The 25,653-nt window shown below is 35.9% G+C and overlaps 2 protein-coding genes across 2 annotated transcripts; one reads left to right on the forward strand and one right to left on the reverse strand.

Annotated features, from left to right (window-relative positions):
• Positions 1–509: 509 nt before the first annotated feature.
• Positions 510–3,337, reverse strand: LOC143585626 (putative glutathione peroxidase 4). The gene is made up of 6 exons (XM_077067383.1): positions 3,281–3,337; positions 3,102–3,178; positions 2,751–2,812; positions 1,901–2,019; positions 1,622–1,789; positions 510–560 (listed from the first exon to the last, which is right to left on the reverse strand). The coding sequence occupies exons 1-6, from the start codon at positions 3,335–3,337 to the stop codon at positions 510–512; spliced, it is 534 nt and encodes a 177-aa protein (XP_076923498.1).
• A 5,143-nt stretch (positions 3,338–8,480) lies between these two features.
• On the forward strand, positions 8,481–24,784 carry LOC143585615 (protein HUA2-LIKE 3-like). Its single transcript, XM_077067375.1, has 11 exons — positions 8,481–8,789; positions 13,581–13,657; positions 16,973–18,622; positions 19,128–19,995; positions 20,124–20,232; positions 20,417–20,529; positions 20,684–20,871; positions 20,964–21,474; positions 22,945–23,284; positions 23,386–23,562; positions 24,697–24,784. The coding sequence occupies exons 1-11, from the start codon at positions 8,667–8,669 to the stop codon at positions 24,720–24,722; spliced, it is 4,182 nt and encodes a 1,393-aa protein (XP_076923490.1). The 5' UTR covers positions 8,481–8,666; the 3' UTR covers positions 24,723–24,784.
• The last annotated feature ends 869 nt before the right edge of the window (positions 24,785–25,653 follow it).

Consider the following 25,653-nt stretch of genomic DNA (forward strand, 5'->3'; position numbering starts at 1 on the left):
TGAATTACTTTTTGGTTGTGAATCGTTTATATATTATCCACTTGAATATTTTTTTTAATATATTTAACGTTTGCTATTGAATTTATGACATTTTATTTTTAATTTTGAATGTAGGCATCTTTTTTAGCTCTTAATATTCTATGCACAAATAAACAATATTTTGGTAATCATTATTTTTTTTTTAAATACTAAGCCCAATTCAATATCTTGGTCAAACTTTTTTGGCCCAAAATACGAGTAGAAAAACCGGATTAAAAAACAGAACTAAACCCGAAAACCAAAAAAAACGAAACCGAACGGTTTTGAAAAATCGAAAAACCAAAAGTTTGGTTTTCGGCTCGGTTTTAGCACACCCCTATTTGGTAGAAAAGAATGGTTTCTGAACTATTTGTTGTATTTTAAACAAGTACATGGACTTTAATATACAATCAAATGAAATTTTTCGTGTAAAATAACAATACATATTGAATTTTTGTGCCTTGTGCTCTCATATAACAATTTGAATCTTATCATTCCTCTTGGTTTTCATAAGGCTCTTCTAATGCCTTCTCGATATCAGCCTGCATTACAAAACCACAGCTAATTAACCTCTCTTGAACAGGCCGTCTCCGAGAGTCGCTAAAATTTTTTGGGTAAAAGGCGAGCATAAATTCAGGCCTTAAGTAGATTATAGGCTTTTAATGGGCCGGTTATGATTTGGGCAATTGGGTTGTAGATTATAGACTTTGGTTATGAAAACGGCTTCTGCATGTGTTTATATCTAAAAACTCTAAAAAGATTATGTAAAAACGTGTTTTTTAAATGTAAAAACGAATTTTTTTATTATTTTTTACAAGTAAAATACATGGTTCCTAGTGTCCCACTTTTTTATGGTTCCCTTTTGAACCTGTCTATATATATACTAGTTTTTATCCCGTATTACGTGAGTTGTTTTACATTACTCGTTTTTAATATTTATATATTTTTTGGGTTTAATTTTATTTATTGTAATGAAATTTATAATATACTTAGAGTTTGATGATAAAAAGGTTTCACAAATAACTAAGATGTTATAACCCGGTTTAAAAGTTATCTGGGTTTGGTAAGACCCAAGACCTGTTTATTTTTTTACTATGAAATTGTTTCTTAATATTAAATAATATTTTTTTTAAAAAAAATATATAATAATTTTTAGTAAATCCTATTTTATAGGACTTTCACATCAATAATTTGGTGAGAATAATTTTTAATTTAATGAGATGTTATAACCCGTTTAAGGAATATCTGGGTTTGGTAAGACTCATACCCGTGAATTCGGGTCAAATGCATGAGAAGCCTCCATTTAAAAAATCAAGCAAATTTGACGACTCCAAAAAAGGGGGAGCGACCACATCGCGACACGTAGGATTTTTATGTTTTCGTTTATATATATTATAGATATATATAGTAAAATTTTTTAAAGATTTCCGGGCCCACCGATAGTTGGGCCTGAGGCCGCCGGCCACTCTGCCATGGCTCATAGCCGGGCCTGCTCTTGAATCATAATCGAAGATTGAAACTATTTTTGTAATAATAATTAACACATTATTCATTTATAAATAACTTAAATTGTTAAGCAAATTGATTGAAGTGGAAATACTACCTCAATAGCAGACGGTTCAGTCCTTGCCCCGAACCGACGTATTACTAATCCTTTCTTGCTAATTAAAAACTTTGTGAAGTTCCATTTGATTGCAGTGCCCATAAGTCCACCTCCATTTGCTTTCAAGTACTTGTATAACGGTGCACTGTTACTTCCGTTGACTTTGACCTGATTCCATTAAACATACATTTTACAGTTTAGTTCTCGGTTTATTTCAGTTTAGTTTTCGGTTGGTCTTGTTTCGTTAAGATGACAAGGGATAAATTAGTGATATTATACTTTTGCGAAAATTGGATATTCGGCTTTGAACCTCTCACACACGAACTGAACAGTCTCTTCTATCGGCCCGGGTTCTTGTTGCAAGAATTGATTGCATGGGAATGCTAGTATCTCAAAACCTGGATCAAGAATCGAAATCAGATAATACGCGTATCGTTGTTTAGATTAATATAAAAATCTGGTTGGATCACAAGTTGATTCAATGATGAATACAATATATGTATATACATCAAAATATGTTTTAGAATGCAACTTATGTTTATCATAGAGTAAAATACATAAAAATAATCATGTGGTATAATAAAAAAACATATGATAAGGAATTTTAAAAAAAAAACCAGAAAAGGTGATATTATTCAAGATTTCAATATGTTGAAAATTATAGTGTTTTTCTAGTGTAATATAAACGGAAGTTATATTTCGTTAACTTGGTTAGCAGGGGTATCGTGTTCACAGATTAAATCGATAAACGGTCAAGCATAGGAACCCAAAGACGACACAAGTTTTAGATTTTAGCATAACATAAAACATAACAAATTATAAAATAAACAAGTCAACCCGTAAGCCTGCCGGATTCACCTAACACTAGCATGTTTAGTTAAACGTCAAAACTCCCGAATCCGTTTACGCTAAACCTAATTTGTGTCAGGTTCGTGTCGTGTCAGAAACAGATATATGCTCGAAATGTTTGTTTCCACATTTAGGTCCAATTTACTACCTCAAGGACATTACCATGAATCCATAATATGAGAAAATTTATATAAAAAAATGTTTAAAAATTATCACCTTTGTGAATATTTCACAAAAGAAATATGTTAGAAAATTATGCTAAGAATTGATAGTTTCATACCTTTATCTTTGTATTTCCTGTAAATCTCCGTAAGTTGCGTGTAATTCGAATTCGTTAGTCCACTGTTGCATCATAACAAACAACTATTAATCCCGATCGAATCCAATTTCAACAATCAAACAAAAATAATTTAGCACACACGAACACGTTATTAAAACTTTTCTTTACGTCTTTTTTTTTTTTTACTTTTACGGCATCATTATTATTTTCTACGATAATGTTTCACGTTTTGGTCTAAATATTTTAAGATCTCACATTTTAACGTTCCACCATTAACATGGTTCATTGTTTTGACGTCTGTTTTCTATGATATACACCATACGATCAAAAGCAAATGATAAAAATACGAACCATTTGGAAGCAACATTGACAATGAGCAAAACTTTCCCTTTATAAATGCTAATATTCACATCCTTTCCCATGCTATCCTGCGCCTCGCAAATAAAAGCTTTCGGATTAAAATGAAGATCAAAACATTGGATGAATAGTAGTAGTAATAATAATAATAATAATAATAATAATAATAATACCTGGACTGTGAAATCATGAACTGATGATTGTTCTGGGACAGATGCAGAAGCACCCATGCTTGCATTGGATAATTTAGAATGATTGTTAAAACAACAACAAGAAGAACATATAGAAATGGATGATGATTGATCATTTTAGAAAACAGGTTACAATAATTTCTATATTTAGAATGAAGATCAATAACAATTTACATACAAACTTATTAATTTTTTTTATGAAAACTACCAAAATGTTCATTTGACACGTTAAAATTAAGAAAATACACACTTATACCAAAATTTTCTAAATTCGTCTACGTAAAATCTTGTCAGGTTATCGACTTTTTAGTCATTAGTCATTAGATGAATATCAGCCAACCAGATGTTGCCACACGTCATTCTATTGTCGGCTCGACAATTTTCTTTCTTTTAAATCTCGTCGTGCACAAAAAAATAAAATAAGAAAAAACAGTTTTGTACAATTCTATCCTCAATCTTTGAAAAATAGAGCTCGAAATGAGCCGAGCTCGAGCCTAGTCAAACTCATGCTCGGCTTGACTCGTTTCGTTTGCACCCCCTATGCAAAACCCAACATTGTTCGGTGTGAAAAAAAAAACAGTTTGTACAACTCTACCCTCAAGTAGAGGTGCACAAAAAACCCGTACCTAGAACCCGATTTTTTTTACCCGGGTATTCTATACCCGAAACCGGAACCGACCCTACCCGTAGGGTATGGATAGGGTATACATTTTGAGGTCAATACCCGTACCCGGAACCGTACCCAATTTATCCCCGGTCATACCCTATACCCGATACCCCGGTTCTACCCGATACCAGTTTTCTAATACCCAAAATAATACATGAGTTTTTATAGTATATTTTTATGTTTACTTGACAACTTTTATGGTTAAGTTTTTGTAAAATGCATGTTACTAAGTAAATAATTTGTAATTAAGTGGATTTATGGTTTTTGTAATATAGTTTAATTATTTTTATACATTAATAAGCAAATTTAAATATTAAACAAATTAAAAATGTATAAAAAAATACAAATTCAAAACCGGGCATTAACACCCGGTCGTACCCGGACACATACCCGGTTCCAATATGTCACACCCTCTAAATCCACTAACGGAGTTTTACCGTCAGAGGGAGTGAACTAACAGGATCGGAATCATTAGTTATAATCAAACCATAAAAACGTTTAAAAGAAAATAAGTGCGGAAGCGTAAAAAACCAAAAGACAAAAGTTGCGTCACGCAGGACGACTTAAAATCCAATGGCAACAGTTTAAAATCAGTTTGCATAAACAAAAGCGTTTTCAACAATGGATGATCCTATACCGCGCGCCCGCCTCGGCTACCTGAGAATAACATACTAAAAGTGTCAACACGAGGTTGGTGAGTTCACAAGTTTATATAAAATAAAGCGTTTAGCGTTTTGCGTTCAGCGTTTTGCGTTTTGCGTTACCAGATAGTGTTAAATCAATTATATATCGATAGGTAGCTAGCCTATACAACAAGTATTACTGAGTGTTCGACACCGAAGCTGACTGTTTATCTAGTGCCTTGCCACCAGGTCATCCAGACCATGGTAATGTGTTAGCCAAAATTACACCCACTCGACCTCCAGTCGAGTTTAGCGTTGGGTGGGGTTTGTCAAACCCAGTAGTACTACTCAACAGTGTCTCGCTATTTTCCAATACTAAATGGTTCGATGTGTAGGACTTCAATTGTTTCGTTTGCCACTTAGCCTTTACAAGTGATATATAATTTACTAACAAAATCTTAAAAGCATTTTCGGAGTATGTTATCTCCCCCCAAATGAAAAGGTTTAAAGAGTTTAAAAAGGGGTAAGTGAAACTCACTGTTTGCGAAGAATTCCCAAAAACAAATCACCAAGTGATGCGCGTCACAGAAAACTCTCACTAGCGTTCTATAACAACAAGGAGATTTTTCTAAGTATCGGAACTATTATCGAGTCTCTAGACCCGACACATAATTCCTAAGCACAAGATACGTTTCGTGTTTCGTTTGTGAATCGTGTATGAATTAACAAGTATATTTGTGATACGTTACACGTGTAAACAACTTCTCAAGCATCAAGTATAAACATAGCATACTTCTAGTAATGTTCTAACACAAGGGTATTTTGGTCAAACACGTAGCAATTATCGATTATCAACATATTTCATGTACTTTCGCCTAACTCAGCAACTAGCTTTACCGAGACAGATTACTACTAGTAAAGATTACTCTAATCCACAGATCACAACTTATCAATTAATTCATCAAAAATCACCACAAGAGCATACATGTGTTAGGTTTCCAGAACATATTTTGTTGTATTTTTATTCCACATATATTTCTCACAATGATCAATTTACTACAGCAAACTCACAATAGTCAAATTCATGCGCAACAGAATGTTATTTGAAATTCCCGTTAAATGAAAAATCCAACAAATGCAAGACCAATTGGGTTAAGTTCTTAACTCAATAAGTTAACTTCCAGAAGTGGAACCAACCCATTTGGTCTTGTAGTTCATGAGATATAATATTTACAAATCAACCTAACAGCAGGTCTCACAATTCAGATTTGCATAACGTTTTTGTAAAATCATAAAAGTTAACTTTTTCACGTTCAAAAATTGCAAATTAATATTCTTTAGAAACTAGACTCAACCTAGTTCACTGTAGTATCAATTATCTCGACCAATTTTCACATTCACACCCCGTTACAGTCAATTGAACATCAATAACACAATCTGTCCAGAAACTGTTTGCATCCAAACTCAACATATTAACTATCTATGGACCATAATCCGTTCATATGACCTTCTAGACACCATAATCACTATCCATGCACATCAAATACACACCACATACATGATTAGGGTTTTACTTGAACTCAAAATCAAAGAAACAAGCAATTAACATGCAATAACATCAATTCTAGTTATCAAATCAACAATCAATACATAATTAACCATCATCTAATCAAAACAAGTCATATGAACATTATATATATAATTTCCGGATTCTAGGGTTTATAATTATACCTTCAAAAGCACAAAAATAAGCAAGAGGAAGGTAGAAGATGACTAGAATCGGGTGTAGGATGCTTCAATTGTGAAAAACAAGATCAAAAACCAAGAGATATGTGTGTGTGTGTGAGCCGATCGTGAGGAGAGGGGAGGGGGGGGCTGGCCGTCGGTTTTGGGAAGGGAGAGAGGGAGGGCTAGGGTTCTTGATTAATATTATTTAATAACAATATATTACACTCAAGTCCCTCAACTTTCAAATGTTACTTTTCTAGCTTAATTAACTAGTTCTTGTTTCTTGTCTAGCATTACACACAATATAATCAAGTAACACATATGTTAACACATAATTATCACATAATTATTGTTTTGACGTTTTTCGTTTATTCACCAATTGTTTGCGTCAACTCGTTTGCGTTTCGGTGCAATTCCCGAAAGACTACACATGTAGTAACTGTTCAAGCGTCATTTAAACCCTAGTTTAAATGTAATGAGTTGTGCGTTATAAATTCAATGATCTTTAAGTTTGAATTGACGGAGTTAACCTGAAATTGACGAATGTCACACAATACCCGAACCCGATCATACCCTACCCGGGTACATAGGGTTGAGTTTTTCTCTTCAATACTCCACCCGAACCCTACCCGATTTCTCTCAATACCCGATTTTCCAATACCCGATCATACCCGATCCCGAGTATTAGAAAAAACCCGATTTGTGCACCTCCACCCTCAAGGCCTCAAGCCAAATACTTGACAAAATGGCAAAAAACATCCTTTACGTTTGAACGTTTTTCAATGGTCGTCCTTTGGGCAAACATATAGCAGAAAGCATACTTCATGTTTCAAATCTATTTCACGTCACGTCCTTTGACAGTAACCCCGTTAATTTTTCTCGTTAAATCTGGTCATGTGCAACGCACATAAGGGTAATTTTGTAATTTTACAATCTATTTATTAACAAATAATCTAAAATAATAAATATATAAAAAAACTCTCTCTCTCTCTCTCTCTCTCTCTCTCTCTCTCTCTCTCTCATCCACCCAGTAACACCTATCCATCTTCTTCTCCCACAATAACATCTGAATCATCACCACCATCACTCACCTATCAAACAACCACCACCCATCACCTTCTACTGCAGCCGCCACCACTTGCCTCTCTATTACCTCTGTCTTCTTCACCTAATTACCGACTACGAGCACCACTTACCACCTTCCACTGCCTGCCAATTGGTCAAAACCCTCAAGATCAGCCAAAGAGAAAGCGATTTCGTCCATAAACCCTAGATTTCGAAAGCCTAGGGTTGGAGACAAACACAATACCCTACAATTTAGGGCTTTTCACAACAGAGAGAGGCGCTGGCCGGAACTGGTAGTCGTCAGTTCTGTGATGCTGGCCGATGGCGGACGGAACTGGTGGTGGACGGAACTGGTGGTGGACGGAACTGGGCTTTTCACAACAGGTTGACTGATGGAGTTATGGTTGGAGGGTGGTGGTGGTCTGACGGCGGACGGTACGGAGGTGGGTTTTGTCGGTAGTGGTGAGAGGTTGGATGGGATGATGATGATGGGTGGTGGCTGGTCTTTGGTTGTGGTTGGGTTATGAATATTTGGAAAGAAGATGGTTAAAAAGAAAAAAAACCTTTTATCTATTTAAAACCCAAATTTTAAGTCAATTACCACTCACGGGGTAAAAAGACTAAATTGCCCTCACATGAGGTGCATATGACTAGATTTAACGAAAAAAACTAACTCTCGTTAGTGAAAAGGACGAACCGTACAACGTTTTTTGAACATAAATAATGTTTTCTGTCATTAAGTTTGCTAAACGACGACTATTGAAAAACCGTGCAAGCATAAAAAAACGTCTTTTACCATTTTGTCTAAAAACTTAACAGCCTGTCACAACCAGCCCAAATAATAATAATAACATTAAGCCCACTTACTTTTCATCATCATCATCATCGAGTCGGTAGGCCACGTGCTCCTTACACCCATATCCATAACTCATCACCACCGCTCACGTTAGCCTAACACACACACACGCACTCCTGTTACACCTCCTAAACCTACGCACCCCGGCGCACACTAGAGCCAGTCAACCCCTCAAACTCCACACCAAATTCATTCATATCTATTATTATTATTTTCTTCTCTCAAAACCCCCAATTCATAATATTATTATTATTATTAGGGTTTCACTTCAAATTAGCCTTTAATTCATTCAATTAAACACTTACACGTCATCAACATCTTATTGAATTAGCTAATTGGTTACAAATTAAGTGTTCTGATAGTGTTAATTTGTTATTTGTTATTATTCAATGTGTTTGGTAGTAAAACCCTAGGTAGTGCGTTTGGTATATGGCGCCTAGCCGGAGAAGAGGCGCCGGTAAAGCGGCGGCGACGGCGGCGGCCTGCCGGAAGTGGAAGGTTGGTGATCTGGTTCTGGCCAAAGTCAAAGGCTTTCCGGCCTGGCCTGCTACGGTATGTACAGTTGATTTCATTTGTGTTTAGTTAGGGTTTTGACTGACTGATTAATTGATTGATCTGTAAGTTGTTGAATTGATTTAATTAATGCTTTTGATTTGCTGCTAATTTGATTTTTTTATTTTTTTTATTTTTTTTAGTATTTTTTTGTAATTATTGAAATCATTTTAACTGACAACACACATCAGTAATCAATCCTTTATGTTGTTTTAGTGTATGTACTGGTGGTTAGGGTTTTGACTGACTGATACATAAGTTGTTGAATAGATTTTTTAGTACTAAAGGTTAAGGCTTTTTAATGGTTTTGATTTATTTGTTGCTGTTAGTTAATCCAATGATTTGTTGATATGTTTTTTTTAATTTATTTAGTATTCTTTTTTTTTTTTGTAGTTGTTTCTTGAAATGATTTTACTTTGGATGCCAATGAAGTGTTTTGGATTAGCTGACATTGGTAGTCAGTCCTTTATGTTTTGTTGAGCTGTATGTTTTGTGAATATTGTTTAGTTAGGGTTTTGACTGATTGATTGATCTGTAAGTTGTTGAATGGATTTGGCAGTAAAGGTTGATGCTATTTAATGGTTTTGGTTAATTTGTTTAAGTTGATTTTTTTATTTTTTTTTAATTTATTTAGTATTTTCTTGTAATTCTTGAAATCATTTTAACTTAATTTTTTTAATTTATTTATTTAGTATTATCTTGTAATTCTTGAAAACATTTTAACTTTGGATCTAGCAATAATTGCAGTAGTGTTAGCTGCCATTGATATCACACGTCAGCAATGAATCCTTTATGTTATTGTAGTGTACTAGTGTAAGGGTTTTGATTGACTGATACATAAGTTGTTGAATAGATTTAGTACTAAAGGTTAAGGCTTTTTAATGTTTTTGGTTTTATTTGTTGCTGCTAATTTGATTTTTTTTTATCTATTTTTTTAAGTTTATTTAGTATTTTTTTTCGTGTAATTCTTGAAAACATTTTTACTTTGGATCTAGTAATAATTGCAGTAGTGTTAGCTGACATCACACACCAGCAATGAATCCTTTATCTTGTTGTAGTTTACTAGTGTGAGGGTTTTGATTGACTGATGCATAAGTTGTTGAATAGATTTAGTACTAAAGGTTAAGGCTTTTTAATGGTTTTGATTTATTTGTTGCTGCTAATTATATATTTTTTTTAATTCTTATAGTATTTTCTTTCGTGTAATTCTTGAAAACATTTTAACTTTAGATCTAGCAATAGTTGCAGTAGTGTTAGCTGACATTGATATCACACATCAGCAATGAATCCTTTATGTTGTTGTTGTACTAGTGTTAGGGTTTTGACTGACTGATGCATAATACTAAAGGCTAAGGCTTTTTAATGGTTTTGGTTTTATTTGTTGCTGTTAGTTAATCCAATTAATTCAGCACTAAAGTTTTCGACTTTTTAATGCTTTTGAATTTTTTTTCGAACTGTTATTTGAATTAGTTGTGTTGGGTTCGTAGGCCTTGTTGGCCCGGTTTATTATATGAAGTCAAAAGAGGAGACGGGTGTGGGCGGTCGGGCCCAAGCCCGGCCCGGTTTAGATTTCTTGCATAATAATTTACTAACCCTAGTTCAGTCTCTATATAAACAACATTATGTACTTGTAATATTTGTCACTCAATAAAGAAATACCTAGTTGCCACCCGTGGACGTAGGTCAGTTTAGACCGAACCACGTTAAATCCTCGTGTACGTTTACTGCTTTCGTGTGTGTGTTCAGTTTCGTGTGTGCGTTTAATCCTAACAAGTGGTATCTAGAGCTTAGGTTCAGATCACGCGAAGAACACGTTGAACCAGCCGAGTCGCCGCCAAACCATCCAGCCGCCGCCACTCTACTGCGCTAGGGTTCCGCCGCCGCCTACGGTTTTCCGATCGCCGTTAGGGTTTCCGCCGTCGTTTCGCCGCTACTAAACCCAGCCCGCGCGATCTGTGTTTTTTTGTTGGTTCCGTTTGAAAGCTGTAAGCATCGTATTGTTCGATTCCAGGTTGTCTCTTTTGTTTCCGCTAGTGGCGTTTGAACAGAGAAGAAAAGAAGGGTTTGTATTATTATTTTTCTCTTGAGATTCATGCCAGACTAGGAAAAGACAAGGAAAAACAATATTATTTTGTTGACAAGGGAGTTCAATGGCCACCAACTTTATCCAGATTGTTTAATTTTTTGAGAGGGCCTAGCACTTTAGACAATAAACAATTATTTGGGTAAAATTCATATATTTTCTTTGGGACGAGATCATATTTTGCAAAGTACGAGCCAGGAACGCGTTAATCAAGATCCTATTTTTGTTGAATAATCGTTGTCAAGTCAGAAGAAGCGTTAAAGAAACGGAGAACCAGTGCCAACCGCGTTTGTCAGGTTTATCGTTTCAGTTTAAAGTTTCGGTTTCTGATTTACAGTTCGTATTTCCGCTGCGGTTTAAATAGGTTGATTTTTTAACAGAGTTCAGTAGAACAGTCGTTAAGTTCAGGCTCGTGTTGCTGTGTCTGTCTCTGTTTTTATCCAGTTTTTCGTTTTAGTCATTGTTATGGCAGAAGACGGAAAGGTTTCGATACAGAAGTTTGATGGACAGAAGTTCGGTTGGTGGAAGATGCAGATTGAGGCACTACTTTGTCAGAAAGACTTGGATGTAGTACTTGAGGATGAAAAACCAGAAAAGTTGTCAGAAGCAGATTGGAAGAAGTTAGACAAGAAAGCTAGGGCTTGTATTACATTGTCGTTGTCGGAAGATGTGGCGTTTAACGTCATGAAAGAAACCACAGCCCGTGGTATGATGGACGCACTATCCAACATGTATGAGAAGCCTTCGGCAGCGAATAAAGTTTATCTTATCCGAGAGCTAGTGACAACAAGAATGAAAGAGGGTGGGTCAGTTACAACTCATATCAATAATCTTAATTCGATCTTGTCCCGCTTAGTGTCAGTTGACATTAAGTTTGATGATGAAGTTCAAGGCCTCTTGTTATTATCCTCTTTGCCCGACAGTTGGTCGCAAACAGTGACTGCAGTTTGTAGTTCGTCTACAAATATTACTTTCGATGGGATTCGAGATCTGATTCTGGGAGAAGATTCAAGACGCAGAAGTTCAGGTGAATCATCAGGCAATATGCTAGTCACAGAAGGTAGAGGTAGGGGAAAACAGCGAGGCAGTGGGAGCAGGAAGAGGAGTCAGTCTAAGACTCGTAAGGATATTGAATGTTGGGGTTGTAAAGAGAAAGGACACTTCAGGAATCAGTGTCCGAATGGTAAGAAAGAGGTGAACGTTACAGAAGACGACACAGATGACGGGGTCAGTAGTGATGAGGCTTTGGTTTGTAGCGTTGAGAGTAGCGTTGATGCTTGGGTGATGGATTCTGGTGCATCGTTTCATGCCACTCACTGTAGTGAAACGATGAAGAATCTTAAATTTGGGGATTTTGGAAAGGTTCGACTAGCGAATGATGATATTTTAGAGGTTACGGGTATGGGAGACGTTGATTTGATAACTTCAGCCGGTACTTCTTGGACTTTGAAAGACGTGAGGGTTATTCCAAGTTTGAAGAAACGTTTGATTTCAGTTGGGCAGTTGGATGACCAAGGGCACGATGTTAAGTTCGGGAATGGGCAGTGGAAAGTAGTCAAAGGGAATCTCGTTGTTGCTCGTGGAAAGAAAATGGGTTCATTGTATATGGTCGGCATGTCACCGAAAGGAGTGGATCCAGTTTTGGTGAAAGACAAAGTCCGGTTCACAGAATCTCGTGGGCAGAAGAAGGTTCGTTTTGCAAGTAACAAACCCAGAGCCAAAGTGAAGATTCAGGATGAACGAGCTAGGAAGGTTAAATCAGTTGGGGGACATCGTGACAGTGGGAGCACAGGTCGTGTTTCAGTTACAGTTCCAGGTCGACAGTGGATTAAGAAAACCAGTATTCCAGCTGTAAAAGTCTCTCTAATGAATTACTTGCTGAATATGGAGAGTGTTTGTTCTCAGGTTATCTCAGGATCCGGTAGTTCGTTACAGTGGGAGCCGGTAGGGACAGAGAACGGGTCAGGGGCAGTTTCAGCCATGACTGACGTGTTGGAGCTCTGGGGAGCTTCAACGGGCCTTCAGGTTAATTGATGAGAAGGCAGTGGCAACTAGAAGAAGTTTAATGTTCAGATTACAGAAGTACATTCAGGAGTGCAGACGAGAGTACTCAAGGCCTCCGAGTGGGAGATTGTTGGGTTCGTAGGCCTTGTTGGCCCGGTTTATTATATGAAGTCAAAAGAGGAGACGGGTGTGGGCGGTCGGGCCCAAGCCCGGCCCGGTTTAGATTTCTTGCATAATAATTTACTAACCCTAGTTCAGTCTCTATATAAACAACATTATGTACTTGTAATATTTGTCACTCAATAAAGAAATACCTAGTTGCCACCCGTGGACGTAGGTCAGTTTAGACCAAACCACGTTAAATCCTCGTGTACGTTTACTGCTTTCGTGTGTGTGTTCAGTTTCGTGTGTGCGTTTAATCCTAACAAGTTGTTGGTAATGCCTTTAATTGTTATTTTGGGCTTCAAAGAACTGTTTTAGATTCAACAAAAAAATTGCAGTAGTGTTGGCTGACGTAAGTAATCAACCCTTTCTGTTGTTGATTTGGCATAAAAGGCAGTATTTATATTAGCATGGTTTGTAGATTTATCTGTAATTCAATATGTTTGGTGTATTGTATTTTATTGTCTTCTTTTAAAAAAACTTTTCGGACTTTTAAGAATTTGAAACACGCGGTTATTGGAATTCTGCATGTTTGGTTGCAGGTAAGTGAGCCAGAAAAGTGGGGGTACTCTAATGACTGGAAGAAAGTTCTAGTCTTCTTCTTTGGAACACAACAAATGTGAGTATACCTTTGCAACGTTTCTTACAAGTTTTTTATTGTTGTCACTAAAAGTCATCAGTCAGATACTGCTTCTTTGGGTTGAGAACTTGAGGTCATCTAATTTATTTTTAGTCTAAGCGGTGTCACACAGTTTTTTTTATAAATAAAGTGAAATTAATATTTTTATGATGCTTTGCTGCCACAAGAGTAGACCATAAAGTTAATAGGCTGGGTGGTGAGATATAATATTATTATACTCACTAAAAGTTATTGAATGCTATCCTTGCTAACTTCCTTTATAGGTAACTTGAGTGGACCAATTAGCTTATCATTGATATGTTGTCAACTTATAAGTTTTCAGATTTAAAGTTGTTATAAGCTTTAATGTTTACAAGTGCAGCAGTGAAGATTTATTATTTGACAAAAATGCTATCTTTATAAAGAAATTTACGAAATGAGCTTGAGTTACTGTATTACATGATACTTATGTTCAATTTTATATATACATCTCGTTTTTTATTACTAGCACGCCATTGAGATAGTTGCACAAAACATGTGGTACGACTTAGATCATTCGGAGACAAGTATTAACAGTTAGTGATGTTTTATCTGAGATAGAGGTAAGGCTGTCTACATCTTACCCTCCTCAGACCCTACCATAGCATTGCTATTGGTGGGATATACTGAGTACGATGATGATGATGATGATGTTTTATCTGGTTTGTCTTAAATATTGTTTCATTTGTTATTAGGTAGCTTTCGTTATAAGAAAGATGTTCTATTTTAGATAAAGATTAGGGATTAGAGTTGCATTAGGATAGAGATACTATTCAACCTATGCATAATTTGATAAGCGATTTTGATATCATCAGTGAGTGTTACCTCGTGAAAGTAAACTGTGGCAGAGTTGTTCAACCTCTCAAACTTTGATTAGTTATTTGTTCATTTTATTTTGCTTTATTTACAATCTATTAATTTGGTTCTTATGAACATCAGAACATGTTGATAATTTCGTTGTATTTTTCATATTTGATAATCAATTTAATGTTTAGCAAGTATTCAATTACCACTGTTATGATAACTGTAGTTAACTGTAGTAAATAAGAAGCAACCAATTAGGCCTACGGTTCTTGTTAGAACTTCAGAGGCACGCACACGCAAGCACAAACTGCAGAAACGTAAAGAACACAAAAATTAGCATGGTTTGGTGTAACCGACCTACATCCATGGTTGGAAACCAGGGTTATTCTTTATTGAGTGAAAATTTCGATTACAGGTACATAGCTTATATATAAACTAATCTAGGGTTAATAACTTCATGAAGAAATCACTTAATTGGTTGGGCTTAGGACCGGCTGCCTCTGCGCCCCGCTTCTCTTCTGCGCACTACATGTGGTGGCCTGAAAGTAGGCTAGGCCTTAACAGTTCTAACCCACATTAGTTAAACCTAAATTTGGTTATTACTCATAATCTTATTTAAGTTTCTGGGAACAACATGTGGACAAAACTGGTACTCTGGTAGGACACTAACCTATAGATGCAGTTTGTAACATAGTTTGTTAGTTTTGTGGGCTTCGCTCACAAGATCAGTTTTCAAACGTGTAGAATTAAACAGTTAATATGGCATACAACTACACAACATGTTCTGTTAGATTTTTTTGATTATATAATCTTATATGGTTTTTAAATTTTTGATCTTTACATTTTAGCTGTGAATGATATTAGGTTTTTGTTTATATTTAGAGACTATTATTATTTATATTACCCAACACATACTTTTTTACCTTCTATTATTATTACGCCTTTTTTATATCAGGCGTATGCTTTTTCTACACCTACACGACTGGCACGCCATTTGTGCCTTGTGATAGAAAGATGGATGAAATGACATTAGAAGTTGTAATAACATGACAATCAATTTCGGGCATGAAAATTTGAAGTTAATAGATAAAATGACCAAAAATGACATTCTTATGATGAAGGTTTTAGGATAAAGGAACAGGTAGTTAGGTAATCTCATTTTTTGGTTTGAAAAGCATGCCTCGTAAGGCATGATGTGATCTTGTGAGTACATCAAGTATAGAATGAAACTGGTTATTCAAAGTTGCTATTTTGACCTCCAACTCGGTAGCAGAATCTGTTCATCCAAACACTGAAGACTGATTATTGTTGCTACAAATTCTAGTTAGCAGAAACTGTACATATGGCTAGGCTTTGTACCATATAGTCATATACTACACTTGTTAACATGTGCAGGTTTTTGGCCTATTGTGTATTATGAATGTGAAGCTGTTCTATGAGTCTGGTGTAGGGTTTTTATAGCTTCATGTAAGCATTGTTGATTTGTCATTTTCATCTTGTTGAGAGGTGGCAGTTCGTCCTGTTTTCTTTTGAATTGGTCTCCCAAACGTATTTGTAATGCTTTAAATTTCCAACATCACTCTATTCAAGAAGTCAAATTATTATTAAAATAGTATTTTTTTTCTCTATCATACTTGTCACCAACTATTTATCAAATATTTTATAGTTTTGGACAAAATGTGTTTCTGGGAACCTTTTTTATTTTATTTTATTTGTATTGGTAATGGGTAAGGTTGAAAGATAGTGCTTACATGGGGGTGCCTTCTTGAAACATTTAATCAGACGGGGTTGTTGGCGACATCTCCTTCACCTTTCTAGTTTTTATTTTTTCTTTTCTTTTATATTCATTTCACATTAAACTTGGTTGTTTCTCTGTTAGTATGCAACAAAATTTTAAAAATCTAAACACACAGTTTTACTTATTTATTTTGTATGTCAACGTTTGGATATAAGTTTTACTGAAAACCGAGTTGCATTCGAAATAAACATATTATTTGATACTGCGAGACTAAAAGTCACATTTTTTGGATACAACTCGGTTTTCAATAAAATTACTATCGAAACAGACAAAAAAAGACAAAACTGAATGTTTAGATTTTTAAAAAGTATTAAATATTGCATGCTATTAGAGAAAACTAAATTAAGTATTTGTGTAGTGGAGTGGAAAAAAGAAATAGAAAAATGGAATTTAAAAGGTGGGGCAGAAGTCCCAAAGGCGACAACCCCATATGTGTAGATTTTAAGGTGGTACCCCTGAGTAATCACTCTCTTTTACTCTTGTCGGTTAAAAAAAATCGTGTTTTGGGTCTGCCAGGTTTGTATGCTATCGACCCGATTTCATTGTGAACCGTGTCTCAACCCGCTTGATATGCCACATTTATCTTGTTTGCCCCTGGATTGGTAGTGTTTGCATTTTGTGGGTCCCTCTGGTATGTTGATGTGTCAGTATATAACTACTATCTCTCTTTGCAGAGCTTTTTGCAATCCAGCTGATGTGGAGGCTTTTACTGAAGAGAAAAAGGAATCTATTTTGAATAAACGTCACGGTAAAGGTGCTGATTTTCTTCGGGCTGTAAGGGAAATTGTCGATAGTTATGAGGAATTAAAAAAACAAGAGCAAGCTAATAACATTAATAATATAACTGATCAAACTGCTTCAACAAACGAGGAATGTGTCGCCAGCTCAGCATCAAAGGGTGAGGCTGCCACACCTACTGTTGACCCGTGCTCAAAACCTTCAGATGATCCTAATGGTGAAAATGCTGCTTTGCTGGCACAAGATGACAAAATGGCATCTGAGTGGCAAAATGGTAATTTGGCGGCCAAGAAAACACCTTTGCCGACAACATACTCCAGAAAGAAACATTCTGGTACTCGTGTGGTTTCTGCTCGAAGGTCAAGAAGTTCGGTAAGAGAAGATGTGTCACGAGACGGGCCACAAAAGAGGACGAAACGGGTCAGGACATCACCGGCTTCATCTGATGGATCAGGTTCAAATGCAAGTCCAGAAGAAAACGGGTCTGAAATTGTGACCGTTGACTTTGATACCAAAAAGTTAAACGAGGGAAATTGTGTACAATCTGGTTATCAGAAGGTTATTGAAGTTGAGTATGATATGAAGCTGAGTCAGACCCTTGAATTTCAAAACAAACCCGTGATTAATAAGAAGAAAAGAAAGCCAAGCAGAAAACGTGAATTTCATGATAATATCGAACCTGCTCAGAATTGTGATATTGAAAAAACTATTGAAAAGCATTCTAAAGAAGATGGTGATGAGCACCTGCCTTTAGTGAAACGGGCTCGGGTTCGAATGGGTCAAACCGCGGAGCCCGTGAGTGGAACAGAAGATACGGGTCGGGAAGGATTAGACCACGGTCTTACATTGCACAAATGTAGTGTTAATAAACCTCCCGTTTGGGAAGCTAATAATAATAGTAATAAACATTTTGTTGATGATGAAGCTGCTTTACCACCGTCCAAACGACTGCATCGGGCTCTTGAAGCTATGTCTGCTAACGTGGCGGAAGATAAGCAAGATTCTCATAGCGGGCCATCTGCCATGAAGACAATTATTAATGGCAGTTTGGAGAATAATAGCAATGTATCTTCGCCAGTTGAGCAGAATGAAATGGTTGATGAGATTGAAACATCCAATCAACCTTCTAGAACTAGTAGCCCGGAGCAAAAGCCAGTTGAAATGTCTCATAGCAGGCCATCTGCGATGAAGACGATTATAAATGGCACTTTGGAGAATAGTAGTAATGTATCTTCACCAGCTGAGCAGAATGAAATGACTGATGAGATGGACACGTGCAATCAACCTTCTAGAACTAGTAGCCCGGAGCAGAAGCCGGTTAAAATTGCTGACTGTAAAGATGATGTTATGCCGGATTCTTTACGTGAAGAGGTTGAAACAGTAACGGGCCCAGAAAGCCTGAAACCTGCAACAGATGTTGTTGAGATGGAGTCTACTCCTGAACTAAAAAATGACCCGTCTGATGTTTCTTTGTCATGTGATAATGGAGTTGTTTCGCATGGTGATGTCACTTTGGTGCAGTCTTCTCCCCAAAAAAGCTGCAATATCGTTGACCATTTGATTCAAGATGATGCCAGTGATAATGCAATGTAAGTTAACAGTTTTTATACATCTAATATCATATGTTTGTTAGAGGTGTCATAGTAGTTCAAATTTGGCAGGTTGAATAACAGGTCTAACAGACCAATATATTTATGAGTTTTGTAAAAAAATTAATTTATTAAATATGATTTTAAAACGATATTAACAAAGTAATGCTATCATCTCTGTGAAAAAATGATCTAGGACGCCATAAGCATTTGTATATTGTTTAGGCAATTTTGACCTGTTCATCGATTTCAACACATTTATTTTAAAACATGTCATAACAGGTTCAGGTCTTGATGGGTTGGGCTGATTTACGTTTTTTGTAAATAAATAATGTAATAGTTATGGTACAAAAACTACAACACTGAAAATATTATAGTTTTGTTTGAATAAAAATGATTTTAGGACACCTATTTGAACCATTTTGGCCAATTTGACTTTTTATTTTTAATATATTTATTTTAAATATACATTTATACCTATTTGACCCTTTGTTACTGGAATCATCTTTTGTTTTAGAGTTGAAGAAATCAAGAAGTCAATAACGGAAGCAGACGAACCTCCATCTCTTACTGTTATGAAAGAGGTGACCGTTGACCTGGGTCCCGAACCTCTTCTTTCAACTCATATTTCTGAAGGTGACACGGGCCACAAAAGGGCGTCACGCACCGGGGCACCCTCTTTTCCGACGGACCCGTTAGACTCAGCTGATGTGTCACGGGCCTCACCACTCAATAATACCTCAATTTGTCACCCTGTATCTACATCACATAATGGCAATTTACCTGAAAACATTGACCCGGGTCCCGAACCTTCTCTTGCAGCTCATATCTCTGAAGATGAAACGGACCACAAAAGCACGTCAGGTATAGTGGCACCCTCTCTTTCGACTGACCCGATAGACTCAACAGATGAGTCACGAGCCTCACTGCCTAATAATACTTCAATTTGCCACCCTGTATCCACATCATTTGAAAACAATGACCCGGGTCCTGAACCGCCTCTTTCAACTCATATTTCCGAAGATGACACGAGCCACAAAAGTGTGTCAGGTACCGGGGCGCCCTCTCTTGTAACCAACCTGTTAGACTCAACTGATGTGTCACGGGCCTCGCCTCCCAGTAATATTTCAATTTCCCATCCTGTATCCATGTCATATAATGGTAATCTACTTGAAAACAGTGGCCTGACTAGTCCCAATGTGCATGAAAAAATGAAACAAACTGGCAACACATGGAACACTATCTCAGAAGCAAATGCAGCTTTGACTTCATTTGAGGCGAGTCTTGGGACTCTAACACGGACCAAAAAAAGCATTGACCGGGCTACCCGTATTGCCATTGACTGTGCTAAATTTGGCATTGCTGTCAAGGTAATATGATTTCCATATTTTTTGTTTATTTTTACCAAAACTTGTTTTTTGTTAAGATTTTAATTGTTATTGGCTTACTCTGTATTAATAATGTATTTGGTAATTTAAAAGAATTGTTTTTAATGTAGGTTGTGGAGACTATTGCTCGCAGTTTGGAATCGGAATCAAGTTTACATAAACGGGTAGACTTATTCTTTTTGGCGGATTCTATTGCGCAATGTTCTCGAGGGCTTAAAGGTAACTAAGTTACACTTGTTGGTTTGCTGGCAGTACAAATGTAACTTTTATAGTCTTTATTATAGGCAAATTGCACAAATAAATAACAAACTTTTTGTTGTTTTCTTTTATTATTAATGTTATTATGTTTTTTGGCATGCTGTATTATAGAAGTTATGCAATTATGCAATAATATATGTTTCAGGTGATGTGGGCGGTTTGTATCCTTCAGCTATCCAGGCGGTGCTACCACGGTTATTGTTGGCTGCTGCTCCTCCAGGAAGTAGTGGTCTTGAAAACCGCAGGCAGTGCTTAAAGGCAAGCCTTTTTTTTTAAAAAAAAAAGATACTGTATTCTATATTTCGTATTATTGTTATCTATATTTTTACTGATATGATCATCACCTAAAAAATGACCCTTAACAGGTAATGCGTAACTTTCTAATTATTTATTTATTTTTATTGTTGGGCAGGTTTTGAAGCTATGGCAAGAAAGAAAGATTCTTCCAGAACCAATGATCCGTCACCATATTCGTGAGCTTGATTCCCTCAACAACTTGTCTTCTAGAATCAGTAATTCCCGTCGGCCCTTCAGGAATGAACGGGCCTTTGATGACCCCGTTAGGGAAGTTGAGGGTATGCTAGTTGATGAGTACGGAAGGTATTAAATTAAATTATTTTATTATATCTTCTTTGCTAAGTAGTTATTTAAATCAAACACGTAATGATTTGTTTTGTTTAAATGGAATTTAGCAACTCGAGCATACAGTTATCTGGTTTTTGTATACCAACAATGTTAAAAGATGAAAAAGAAGAAAGCGATTCCGATGAGGAGGGTTTTGAGGCGGTAACTCCCGAACGGGATCCCGAGATTTGTGACGAAGGTGACAAGATTCTTACGCTTACGCCTTCAGCCGAGAAGCATACACATGTATTGGAGGATGTTGATGGTGAGCTTGAAATGGAAGATGTAGCTCCTACCTGTGAAGGTGAATTTACAGTTACTGCTGATGTGGCAAAAGTTGCTCATTTGCCGCCATTACCAAGTGATTTGCCGCCTTCGTCGCCGCCTTTGCCGAATTCTCCTCCACCTCATGCCGCCCTTCCACCACCACCACCTCCTCCCGCCACTCTTCCTCCACCACCGCTGCCTCTGGTTACCCTTCCTCCGCCACCACCGCCAGCCACCCTTCCTCTGCCTCCTCCATCCGCACTTCCTCCACCTCTTCTATTGCCTGATGCCAATGTTTATGTAGGTAGCCAGGTAAGTTTGATATATATTTTTTAATATTGCTTGAAACTATAGATGGCTGTTTTGACCCGTTAACTCGTGGATACGGTTATAAACTTGAACCGACCTGGAACTGCTAAATCAGTTAATTCCATGCCTGAGACCACACCAAGATTTGATTATTGGATCTTGCTCTTATCGGGTTCGGGCTCTCCGGGCTTAGATTTAAGACAAAACTGATTCGATCAGTTTGAGTTCTATATATTGAGTGACATGAACGACAAAAGTTGATCCTTTAGTGGAATGGAAATATGAAATTCAAACAGATAATGTTCGGCTTTTGTTTCGGTTCTAAATTTGAGCCTGAACCTGACAAGACAGAGACCCAATACTCATATGGTCTGGTTTCGGGTATGTAATTAAAGGTTTGCTGGTTCAGGGTCGGTCTGGGTTGTACTCAGTTGTTGACCCCAACTTGTGGATTAGCTGCTTAGCGATATGTATATTAGCTACGAGTTAACAAAATGTGTTTAAAATGAAATTAGTGCAATGGGTGAAAACTCACTAAATGGTGTTTATAACTTAGGTTCAAATTATTCTACAAAGGGGAACAAAAATGAGAAGGATGAGAAGGATTTGTAGCCACACAAAAATACCCCTAAAAAAATTTTAAAAAAATTAATAAAAAATCATAACTCCAAATTTAATAAAAAAACGAAAAAAGTAAAAACACAAAAGTGTTTCCACCGTCTTTCTCGTTCTAAAAAAAACACAATCGTAAGTGAAAAAAGTCGTGTCTTATTGTTTATCATTGTGTTTTGTGTTTATTTCGTCAATGATTGTGTCTTTTTTCTTTCACACTGTGTCTTTTTTTTTCTTTATATTGTGTTATATTACTCAAGTACTCAACATTGTGCTATATTTTGTTCGGCATTGTGTTAAATTTTGCGATCTATTGTCTTTATTTAGTTATAAATGCGTCTTTTGTTCATTTTCGTCATTGTGTCTTTGATCTTAGCATTGTGTCTTTTTGTCAAAAAAATCGTATTTTTTTGAACGGGAATGATGGCGGAAACATTTTAGTTTTTTTATTTTTTTTGTTTTTTATTTAAATTTTGAGTTATGATTTTTTTATTATATTCTTTGAATTTATTTTTAAGGGGTTTTTTTGTGTGGTCAAAAATCCTTCTCACACTTCTCATTTTTGTCTCCCTTTGTATTTTAACTTTACTCCCCAAAGTTAACTGTCTTGACCTGTTTCTCAACCGTCAAGTCTACCATTTTGTCAGCATTGATACGTGGATGGGTTAAGGCAGGTGATTTTTGGGTTAATTCGAAAGTGTTTATAAAGCATAGAACCTTCTAAATCATTTCATTCTAAAATATAATACTTCGATTATATTCTTTGTTATCATATTTAACACACAACTATATAGAAAAGCTGGAGATTGTTGACTAGGTGGTTGCATATTTAACATCTATATGTGACACCTGTCATTGCAGAACGGTAATGATGATTCACATCAATCAACTGCTGCCATGTCAGTTCATTACCATCCTTCTGAAGTACCGGAATCATCAAAACCATGCTCGTTTGGCGCCCCTCGTCCACCTGTTCAAGCCACCGGTAACGTCCACCTAAGGCCGCCACACCCCGCCCCTTCATCTCAGTTCTCATATTTTCAATCTGACCAATCTTGTCGGGAAGTTCCACCACCTTCATATCCTGGTAGATTCCATTTTGTCAATAATACAGATAGCGGTAATTTTCACAGTGATCATGACAGAATGCATGGGCATCCACAGGATGACAGCTGGCGATACCCGCCCCCTCCATTCTCTGGTAAATATATCTTGATTTTGTATACTTCAAATTTTCAATTACTGTTTTTATAATAATTTATATCTTTTTTGGTGATTAAATTTTCTTATGTGTAATAACAGGTCCTTGTCATCCTGACGGGCCGAGAGGAATGTATCCTCCGAACACGTATGCAGGCCCACATTGTGAGCCTCCAATGCCCAATAGCAGCTGGCATTATCCAGTAAGACCTCCAAATCATAGAGATATGGCGCCTCATAGACCATACCCCGAAGCATCTGTTCATATGGCTAATAGAGGTTTGCTCATTTTCTTTACTATTAAATTGCCATATTGTTTAAAGTGTGTTTGAAAACTGACTGTTTACAAAATAAACATTTACAAAATTAACAACTGTTTAGGTAAATTTAGCATAAGCTGTTTATAAATGCTTACAAACTCTTTTATCTGCTTTATAAAAAGTAGATTAGTTAGTTAAATGATATAATTTTCACAATTATATTGTTAAAATGCACACAAAGGAAGCGGACTTTACAAAAGTTATTTATTTTACGCAATCAAGATTTTTGTTCTGTTTTTTTCTTTTTCCATTTTTTTAACATTTATTCTTCATTATATCTTTTGTTCTGTAATTTTTGTGTCCGGAGGTGTATTGAAATTTCAACGTCCATTTCTTACACTAATCATCCTTTACGTTCACAATTTGTTACGGATTTTGTTCTTTTAACTATTTGTTGTTAACATATAATCATTCATTCATTCTTTTTATACTTTATATGATCATTGTCGTTAACACTAATCATGCGCGATTTTTACCATTATTTTTTATACTTTATTTTCTTTACTTTCTTTTATGAAGAGAAGAAAAAGAAATTAAAAACAGGTAAACTGTGAAATTTGCACATTCTGTTGCTAATCGCAAGGGTAAAATAGTCATATTTACAAAAGTCACCTAAGATATTAACGGCAGTTAGTCGAAAGGACAAAGTACGTAACAAACCGTAAAGGTAAAGGCAAACGATTATTAAGCAATAAAAGATAATATAGCATTATAACCCAAGGTTGCAAAAGTCGGGAGCACTCGGAAATGATAAATATAAAGAAAATTAATTTTTGGATATTATATGTATGTCAAACATCATAAGTTTACTAATATTTATAACAAAATACGTGAATATCAATATAAATAAGATAAATACATTTTTAAATACTAAATTAGTCTAAAATTGGCTAATCATTAGTTAAAAAAAGTGATATTCTTTTTTTAATATTATAAAAATATGAATTATGTTTTATTTTTTAAGTCAAAATCTGCTCAAATTGACCAACTGGATGTGATTCTGGCTGTGATTCTGGCTGAGGTTGACCACCTTTGATATAACCCGTGCATTTGTTATCGTATATTTTTCTACTTTATATTTTTTTTATTGCAGGTCCTAACTATTGGAGACCAAGGTGACACATAAGGAACAAGCCATATAATACTCATTTGGAAAAACCTTCCAATTTTATAAACAATCCTTGTACAATCTTCTAGAAGAACACAGCCTATTGCATGCATCAAACAGTCTTTCAACAGTTTTCATGAAATCAAGATGCATAAATTCTTCCTTTGTAAATGCATAATACAGTTCAGGATGCAGTCAAAGCTACTGTAACTTCATCATCATGTGGTTCTTTTTTCATTTTTGTAAGGTTTATTATCAGATGTTGTCTGTCTGTCTGTCATTCATGTGTTAGCCAAATTGTTGGATGTTTTATTAGTTAATTGTTGGGAATTGTTTACTTGAAACTTTGATATTGCTTGTACATGTTGGTTATGTTTGTTGGTTTATAAGTTAAAAGTGTATTTATTATATCTTTTTTCATAGTTACTTGGATGCTACATGTTTAAAACTACTAGTTGTGCACAAATTGAGTTTTTTTAATACTCGGTTCCGGGTATGACCGATATTGAAAATTCGGGTATTGGCAAGGTCTGGGTCGGGTTTGGGTATAAAACGTGTATTTTAAAACCGGGTATTTGAATACCCTATTTACGGGTAGAGAAACCCTATTTTTTAGTTTTTATTTGAATACTCTATTTTTGGGTATTGAAAAAATCGATTTTTTTTTGGACTTTTTTTAGGTATAGATTGGGTTTCTCAATTGATTGCACTTTTTTGAGGTATTTTTTGGGTATTTTTCGCTTAATTTCGTTTATAGATTGAGTATTTCGGGTATTGGAAAAACCCGGTCCCGAATATAAAAAAAAAAAAAACTAGTTTCGGGTTTTTTTTTGGAATGGTTTAGGGTTCGGGTTTTTTGTGTGCCTCCAACCACCGGTACTTGTTTGGGTATGAGTTTTGACCCTTTTATCAAATTGTTTGGTATGAACTGATGGGCTAGTC

This window comes from Bidens hawaiensis, unplaced genomic scaffold (assembly GCF_021521415.1).
Source record: "Bidens hawaiensis isolate Kalapana, Puna unplaced genomic scaffold, B.hawaiensis_p1.1 tig00033913_1, whole genome shotgun sequence".
Taxonomy (NCBI): domain Eukaryota; kingdom Viridiplantae; phylum Streptophyta; class Magnoliopsida; order Asterales; family Asteraceae; genus Bidens; species Bidens hawaiensis.